The sequence below is a fragment of the Nicotiana attenuata genome, chromosome 7 (assembly GCF_001879085.1).
Source record: "Nicotiana attenuata strain UT chromosome 7, NIATTr2, whole genome shotgun sequence".
Taxonomy (NCBI): domain Eukaryota; kingdom Viridiplantae; phylum Streptophyta; class Magnoliopsida; order Solanales; family Solanaceae; genus Nicotiana; species Nicotiana attenuata.
This window is the reverse complement of record NC_031995.1, coordinates 8,490,402-8,499,225: the sequence shown is the minus strand read 5'-3', so window position 1 is coordinate 8,499,225 and position 8,824 is coordinate 8,490,402. Positions and strand designations below refer to the sequence as shown.

The window sequence follows — 8,824 nt, the reverse complement described above, 5'->3', positions numbered from 1 at the left end:
GTACTGCCTTAACTATTCCTTCCTTGATCTTGTCCCGAATAAAATGGCAATCAATCTCTATGTGCTTGGTTCTTTCGTGAAGCACAAGATTTGCTGCAAGTTGGATTCCTGACTTACTATCACTGAGAATTGTGACTGGTTGAGTTATGTTCACACCCAACTCCTTGAATAGACCAAGTAACCATGTTACCTCAGCAATGCTGGCTGCCATACTCCTGTATTCTGCCTCAGCTGAAATCCTTGAGACAATTTGTTGTTTCTTTGACTTCCAAGAGATCATTGAATCTCCAAATTTGATGACATATCCAGTAATTGACCTTCTAGTATTCAGACATGCAGCCCAGTTAGAGTCACACCAACAGGTAAGAGTCTCTGCATAGTCAGACTTCATCAGAATCCCTTGTCCAGGAGCCATTTTCAATTATCTTACAACTCTTAAACCAGCATCCCAGTGAGACCTTTTTGGTGCTTGCATAAACTGACTCAATGCCTGCACTGCATAATTGATGTCTGGCCTGGTAATGGTAACATATAAAGCCTTCCTACTAACCTCTGATAAGCACCAGCATTCTGCAAAGGTGGATCCCCTGTGATTCCATTTGCTTGATCATATTCTATTGTTGTCAACTTGGAATTCACTTCCAATGGTGTGCTAGCAGGTTTGGCACCACTCAGCCCCATTTCTGAGATTAACTCCAATATGTATTTTCTTTGATTCAGCAACACTCCACCTTTAGATCTTAGAACCTCAATACCTAGAAAGTATTTGAGTTCGTCTAGATTCTTTACCTTAAAATTCTGATGCAGTATATCCTTGGCTTTCTTCACTAGTGTTGAGCTACTTCATGTGATGAGGAGATCATCCACATACACTAAAATGATTACTATTCCTTCTTGACTTCTCTAAGTAATGCTTCAGTCAGCTTGATATTCAACTGTCGAGAGGCCTGCTTAAGTCCATACAAGGAGTTGAGCAATTTGCACACCTTCTGCTCCCCTTGTCTTCTGAACCCCTCAGGCAGTTCCATGTACACTTCTTCATTTAGATCTCCCTGCAAGAATGCATTATAGACCTCCATCTGAAATAGGTTCCAACCTATTGATGCTGCTAGTGAAATGACAGATCTCACTGTGACCATCTTTGCCACTGGTGAGAATGTGTCATGATAATCCAAACCTTCCCTTTGGTTGTATCCTTTTGCTACTAATCTTGCCTTAAATCTTTCAACTTCTCCATTTGCCTTGAACTTGATCTTGTACACCCATTTGGATCCAACAGTGTTCTTACCTTCTGGTAAGTTTACTATTTCCCATGTTTTGTTATCCTATAATGCCTTTACTTCTTGCTTCATAGCTTCTATCCACCAGCTGTCTTTCACTGCTTCCTTAAATGTCAGTGGTTCTGTTAGTTGAGAGAACCTAGCCAAGTAGCATTTGTAGCTTTTACTAGTATGATCATAAGTCAGGTAGTTGGAAATAGAATAATTGCAGCTGGTTGTCTTCTTTGTTGTGACACAATCTTTCATCCATATTGGCTCCTTAACTTGCCTTGTAGACCTTCTGTCTGGTCTGGAAATTCCCTCATCAGCATTTTCCTGCCTGTTGGCTGAAGTCTCTGCACCTCCTTGATGTACATCACTTTGTGTACCTGCATGAACAACATCCATATTGTGCATATTTTGAGAAGCTTCCTGCATATCATCACTGTTTATCTCCTGCAGAGTTGGTAGATGCTCCAGTGGCTACATTTATGTTAAGTCTGGTCGACCACTTTCCCCATTGTCTTGTAGACTCATGTCTCCTGCTGTTGGGATTGATGCACTTCTATCAAGTGTGTTGTCACCTGGCTGTGTGTGTAAAGGTGAGAATTGCAGTATTCCTTGCTCCATGTGCTCCTGTGAATCATGTGATCTGCTTTCATCCTTCTTAGAAAAAGGAAACTTTGATTCCTTGAATATGACATCTCTACTTGTAAAGAATTGCTTTGTGGCAAAATCAAGCAGAATGTAACCCTTCTGTTTCTCAGAGTACCCCATGAGAATGGCTGCCTTGGTTCTCTCTGCAAACTTATCTGTTTTGACTAAATTTGTTGCATAACACAAGAAATCTATTGTTCTTAAATGTGCAATATTAGCATTCTTGTGGTACAACAACTCATATGGAGTTTTGCCCCTTAGAGCACTTGATGGCAACCTGTTAATCAAGTATACTGCTGTCTTAACACACATCCCCCAGTATCTGTTTGGAATTGAACCCTGAAACTTCAAAGCCCTTGCAGTGTCAAGTATATACCTGTGCCTTCTCTCCACTATGCCATTCTGCTGTGGAGTGTAAGGACAGCTGCTTTGATGAATTATACCAAGACCTGTTAAAAGCTCAGAACATTGTGCATTAAAGAATTCAGATCCATTATCTGATCTTATCACCTTAATCACAATACCAAACTGATTTTGAACCATGGCAATGAATTGCTTTATTGCCACTATTGCTTCAGATTTTAGCTGTAAAAAGAACACTCATGTATATCTAGAGTAATCATCCACAATTATTAGGAAATATTGTTTCTTATCAAATGTAGCAATCTTATAGGGTCCTCATAGGTCCATATGTACAAGACGAAATGCTACTTCTGTTCTAGACTTGCTTAATGAAAACTTCAATCTAGTCTGCTTTGCTAGTGGACATACCAAACAATTTTCATGTGATATTTCACTGTTTTTATCGTTTAAGCCTACTACATGTCTCATTGCTGATGCAGATGGGTGACCTAGCCTGTTATGCCAAACTTCACTTGAATCTCTGCTTGTCATGCTCACATCATTGAGTGCATTTATTCTGTTAACCAATCCTCTGAGTACCTACAAGCCTCCTCTTTCTTTACCAATCCCCTTCACCTTGCCATTCCAAAGATCCTGAAATACACAGCAATCAGGAAAGGAATTGGCATTACATTTCAGTTCCTTTGTTAACTTTGCTACTGAGAGCAAGTTAAACTTGAAATTAGGAACATAAAGCACATCTTTGATCTCTCTCTTGTCTAATAGAATTGCACTACCAATGTGAGTAATATCAGCTTGCTCTCCAGTTAGAAGATGTACTCTATCCTTATCAGTTTTCTTTGTGCATTTAACATCTGATAATAACTCTAAATCAGAGGTGATGTGATGAGTAGCACCTGAATCTACAACCCATTCCTTCTCCTGTGATTTTTGTGTTAAATTGCTCATCAGACATTTAACCTCACCTGCTCCTCCACTTGTTCCTGGACCTGCCATGTTTGCCATGCTTGACTCAGGATGTGACTCCTTGTTCAACAGATTTAGAATCTGATTGTATTGGTCATTTGTGAAGTAGTGATATCCCTTGTGCTCAGCAGCTCCAGAGGGGCCATCACCCATATCCTGCATAAAAGATGTACTCACATCTGCATTGTTAACCATAGCCATAGGTTCTCTTCTCCAGCCACCTGGTTTACCAGCATTACCACCATTTCCACCTTGCTTACCAACATTATGATTTTTCCATCCAGATTTACCATTATTTGTCCCATTCCAAACATTTTGATTTCCAGTGCCTGAGTTCTGTTGCCATTCACCTTGAGTCCTTGTTCCTTCACCATATCTCCTTCTAGGAGTATAATCAGTAGGATAACCAACAATCTTATAATAATTTTCCTTAGTATGTCCCTTAAGGTGACAAAAATCACATTGTAGGTATTGTCTCCTACCTCTTCCTCGTCCTGCTTGCATAGCTAAAGGCTCTATCTTATCAGAAGTTACAACATTCACTCCTATTTTCTGTTGAATCTTATCTTGAATAATCATAGCATAGGTTTGATTTAGACTAGGTGCATTTGTTTTCATAAGAATTTGTCTCCTAGCTTGGTCATATGACTCATTCAAACCAGATAGAAACTGCACAACTCTTTGTTGATGTAAATTTTCTGCCTGTTCTTTCGACTTTTCACAGCAATTAGGAAATGGAACCAAAAAATCATATTCATGCCACAATTCCTTTAATTTTGAAAAATATACTGAAACAGAATTCGTTCCTTGAGATAATGTAGCAATTTCACGGTGCAATTGAAAAATCCTAACACGATTTACCTTGTTGAATCTCTCTCGCAGATCTTCCCATACTAGATATGCATCAGACGCATATACAACTCCACCTAGAAGCTCCGGTGCCACATTGTTCATAATCCATGAGAGAACAATGGCATTGCACGTCTCCACTGTTCAAGCAGTTCTCCTTCATACGTACTTCTGCTGCATCTACCAGTAATGAAACCTAATTTCTTCTTCCCTAAAAGTGCTATTCTCATAGATCTGCTCCAAAACCCATAATTCTCCGAGCCTGTAAGCTTCACAGGTATCACGAGTGAGCTAGGATTATCAGAAGGTTCAATGTACAGTGGATGATTGTGATCAATCGTCACAATCTCCGGCACGGACGAATCAGACTTCGGCATGACTGAAAATTGACGAGCTTCAACATATCTCGATCAAACGATGATGAAAGCAAAAGAATAATTCAGAGATCTAGCGTGACTTAATCCAGATACGCTGCTCTGATACCATGCTCAAATACAGAGATCACCAAGGGCTCTAATGGTGGAAGATTCTAGAAGGAAATGTGAGGAAGAAAGTCGGTGCATTGAGGAAATGTTCAAGCCACTGTTCTATTGAACTCTCTGCTTCGTTATATAAAAGAAGCTAAGAAGAAGAAGACTAGTAAAACTGTAAAAAGACTAATCTACCCTTTAAATTATATTAACAGCTATAACTACCACTAGTTATCTACTAATTAGCTTAACAGCTCAACTAACAAACTAACAAGTCACGTGTAAATCATGTGGCATTACAATAAAACTCTTCCACAAGGATCAAATTAACATATTCTTTTACCAATTAATATTTTGACAGAACATAGAAATTGTCTTAATTGAACTGGATATATATATATATATATATATATATATATATATATATATATATATATATATATATATATATATATATATATATATATTGAAAGCCTTATATTAAGAACATGGTAAAAATATGCCCACATCTGATTTTCACAGCAAATCAATTAACTGATACAAATTCTCACTATAATTTGTAATCGCTAAAGTTAAATTGTTTGATTTGGTGTAAATATCGAATACAAATAAATATTTCAATATAATGCCATCTCTCCCTTAGCGAAGAAAAGGAAAAGAACAACGCAGAATGTGAAATATTGCTACCACAAATTGTCAAATGTATTAGAGAAAAAAAAAAAAAAGAAGTTTGACAGATGTAGTCCTTGACCAAACAAGCTAATTACTAGGTAGTAACTTGTAAACCCCATCGGAAACTTACTGGTAACAAAGTCCTATATTCCAATTAATAATTAAAGGTTGTGATTAGTTGGTTGGTACGTGTGAAATGACATACATTCATACAACAGTTTGATTACCTTATCAGGGTTGACCTCGATCCCTCACTGCGACACCAGGAAACCTAGATATTTTCCCGAGGCCACGCCGAATGCATATTTTTCGGAATTAAGTTTCATTTTGTATCGTCTGAGTATGTCGAGAGTTTCTCTTAAGTGGTCCATGTGATCTTCTTTCCTTTTGGACTTGACCAGCATGTCGTCTATGTAGACCTCCATCGTTTTACTGATCTTTGAACATCATTGCCATCAACCTTTGGTAAGTAGCCCCTGCGCTTTCAACCTAAAGGGCATGACCCTGTAGCAGTACGTCCCATGGTGGGTGATGAAGGTGGTTTTTTCCTGGTCCTCTTCTTCTATAAGGATCTGATTATATCCTGAATAGGCGTCCAAAAAGCTCAGCAATTCATGCCCGGACGTTGCGTCGATGAGTTGGTCGATATGAGTTAATGGAAATGAATCCTTGGGGCATGCTTTATTCAAATCTATGAAGTCTACGCACATTCTCCATTTTCCATTCTTCTTTTTCACCATGACCACATTGGCGACTCATTGGGGGTATTTGACTCTCTGACGGAGCCGTTTTACAATAGTTTTTCCACTTCTTCGCGTACTGCATCATTGATCACAGAGTTGAACTTACGCCGGACCTGCCTCACCGGGGGTTGAAATGGATCAACGTTCAGTTTGTGTGTGGCGATTTCCTTTGGAATGCCTAGCATATCTGCATGGCTAAAAGCAAACAAGCCCGCGTTAGTAGTTAAGAATTGACGAAACTTACTCGGTTCCTGAAGTTTGCAACCGATGTAAGCCTTCTTGCTGTGATTGTTGCTATCTAATTGGACATGATCAAGGTCTTCTATGGTCAACCCGGCGGGTTCGACCATATCGGGGTCTCTAATGATGTCCTCGCTATCATCACATATCGACCTCAACCCTGTTGATTGCTATGCCTCTTTTTTTTTTTTTGACCTTCGCTTGTTGGTTGACCGTGCAATCCAATGCGACGTGGTAACATTCCCGGGATGTGCGTTGCTCCCCTCGTATAAGATGGAAGGGATGACTCTCATGGTGTGTATCCATGGTCGTCCTATTATGGCGTTGTACGTGTTACATCCCGTACTTTAATATTAGGATAAGTCGTAGTAATCCATATGAGCTTATAGGGATTAAGACCATTCATGAGATTATAGAGGATTTGTGACTGTGTTATTATAAGACTCCGTAAGTTTAACAACCTTGATACCGTTAGATATTATGATAGTGTGGTATTTTCTTTTAAGTGGAGTATTTTAGTAAAAGTTTTATAAGTATAATTTTGGATAGTTACCATTATTACTATTTTCGAATATGGTAAATTATACTCATAATATGAGAAAGTTTATGAGATTTTCTTTATTGTAAAGATAGAAATTATTTTCGCACAAGAAAAGAAGGTTATCTTTTTACTATTTTAAGAATTAAGCGTACAAATTTTTTTACTCTTTATATGAGATTAGAAAAATTAAAAGTTGAGAAAATATGTGCATTTTCTTACATGGATGTTTTAATGAAATATAAGTGTGTGTATTTATTTTATATGGTACCACATGACCATGATAGTAGGGACATAAAGTATGTTAAAAGTGAGTAGTATTTTAAGTAATTTGAGATAATTCTTAATTATGTGGATAATTGAGTAATTAATAAATTTTAGTGGGAGATTAATTAAAATATTTGGATAATTGAAGAACACCACGTGGCAGCCCCTCCCTTTCAAAGTAATGACTCTTAAATCATATTACTATGTGGCAAAGTCTAAAAAAAACGTGAGTTCACATCAATAGCTGGTTAGCTGACCAAGGCTGTTGATAGCTAATCATTTTTATGCCATTAAAACCACTTTATAATAAAATAAAAAGATTTCAGATTGAAGTGCTGCTTGTGTGTTTATGGTATGGAAACTACTAAAATTGGTTGAGTGTATAACGGGCCTGAAAACTTTGCAGGCTCGGTAGGGCAGTGTTGTCAAATGGTACAAACCATGTTCGAAGAGACACTCTAATTAGAACTGCCATTAAAAAATCTGTCTTGGTTTATTTTACCTTATCATTGTCCTGGTTTTATTGAGATAAGCCTACAGTATGTGGAAAAAAAGCAAGTATTGGGAGAAGGTGAATGCATGCCATGGGTTGATTGGAGAAGATCAGAAGATCTAGGATTGTTTATGGATACAAGTAGATAGTTGGCCTTAAAGGTATGTTAAGACTATCCCTTATTTCTTTTGGCATGATCCAAATAACGATACGTAAACAAAATGCTATTCCATAAGTGGTTCTACTCTTAGCTGTTAAGGATGTCTATGTAACTCATTCCTGTAAAGTGATGTTCAAGTATGTTTAAGCATATTCCTAAGTCCTTAATTATATGCTAGAGATGTTAATGCTTATAATATAGTGATATATGTACATGCATCTTCATGCATTTACCACCGTGCTACGGCCGGTCGGGCAGTTACCACCGGTTGGGCAGTTATATATGATTATTTACCACCGGTTGGGCAGTCATGCATATTAATTTACCACCGAGCTACGGCCGGCCGGGCAGTCATGCATTTACCACCGAGCTACGGTCCGTTGGGCAGTTACGCATTTACCACCAAGCTATGGTCGGTCGGGCAGTCATGCATTTACCACCAAGCTACGGCCGGTCGGGCAGTTACCACTGATCAGTTGGGCAGTCATGCATCATACGATATGGATAATAGAGATAGTCTCAACGAGAAGCAGTATATTTATATATATGTAATTATAATAAGTATGCATTTACAGTGGCACTTCAGAGATTCAAGTTGATTCTTATATGTCTTTAATTAATGTTGACTTATTGTTACGTTTCAGTTCTGCCTTACGTACTCAGTTATTCGTACTGACGTCCTTTTGCTAGGAACGTTGCATTCATGCCTGCAGGTATAGATAATCAGTTTGACGAGCCCTCATAGTAGACGAGGTCAGCATTCAGCGAAGGGTCGGTAATACTCCACTTCATTCGGAGTGCAACCGAGTCTATGAGTTATCGTGTCAGAGTTTTGCTACAGACTTATGGGTAAGCCGGTACCCTGTTCCATTTGATGTCAAATAATCTTAGAGGCTTTGTAGACAGAGGTTCATTTTGTATAGTACGTCAGAGGCCTTGACGGCCCATATGTATACATGTTTAAATATGATGGTTCATGATACGGTGTTTGCCCACTTATAGTTATACATTACGAGTTATGGCCATGTTAGCCCATGATAGTTACAAAAGGAATGAGTCCAGCTAACTCGAACTATGTACGTTCTTGTTTTGGTCGAACGATCATGAGTCACAAAGTGGTTCGCTCGGGCCGGTGCAACATCGGGTG

General features: G+C 38.5%; 2 protein-coding genes across 2 annotated transcripts; both read right to left on the bottom strand.

Annotated features, from left to right (window-relative positions):
• LOC109229828 lies at nucleotides 885–1,667 on the bottom strand. Its single transcript, XM_019395378.1, has 2 exons — nucleotides 1,341–1,667; nucleotides 885–1,253 (listed from the first exon to the last, which is right to left on the bottom strand). Exons 1-2 carry the CDS (start codon nucleotides 1,665–1,667, stop codon nucleotides 885–887), a joined length of 696 nt encoding a protein of 231 aa, XP_019250923.1.
• LOC109229827 lies at nucleotides 1,749–4,199 on the bottom strand. The gene is made up of 3 exons (XM_019395377.1): nucleotides 2,863–4,199; nucleotides 2,688–2,772; nucleotides 1,749–2,501 (listed from the first exon to the last, which is right to left on the bottom strand). Exons 1-3 carry the CDS (start codon nucleotides 4,197–4,199, stop codon nucleotides 1,749–1,751), a joined length of 2,175 nt encoding a protein of 724 aa, XP_019250922.1.

Bases quoted from the DNA above. Each gene is read 5' to 3' on its own strand.
- LOC109229828 (XM_019395378.1), bottom strand. From the start codon at position 1,667: ATGGATGTTGTTCATGCAGGTACACAAAGTGATGTACATCAAGGAGGT. The intron at 1,254-1,340 runs GTAAAGGCATTA...TGGGTGTACAAG, and splicing joins TAGAAGCTATGAAGCAAGAA to ATCAAGTTCAAGGCAAATGG.
- LOC109229827 (XM_019395377.1), bottom strand. From the start codon at position 4,199: ATGAACAATGTGGCACCGGAGCTTCTAGGTGGAGTTGTATATGCGTCT. The intron at 2,773-2,862 runs GTAGGTACTCAG...TTGGCATAACAG, and splicing joins GGTAAAGAAAGAGGAGGCTT to GCTAGGTCACCCATCTGCAT. The intron at 2,502-2,687 runs GTATGTCCACTA...TTCTTTTTACAG, and splicing joins TATCACATGAAAATTGTTTG to CTAAAATCTGAAGCAATAGT.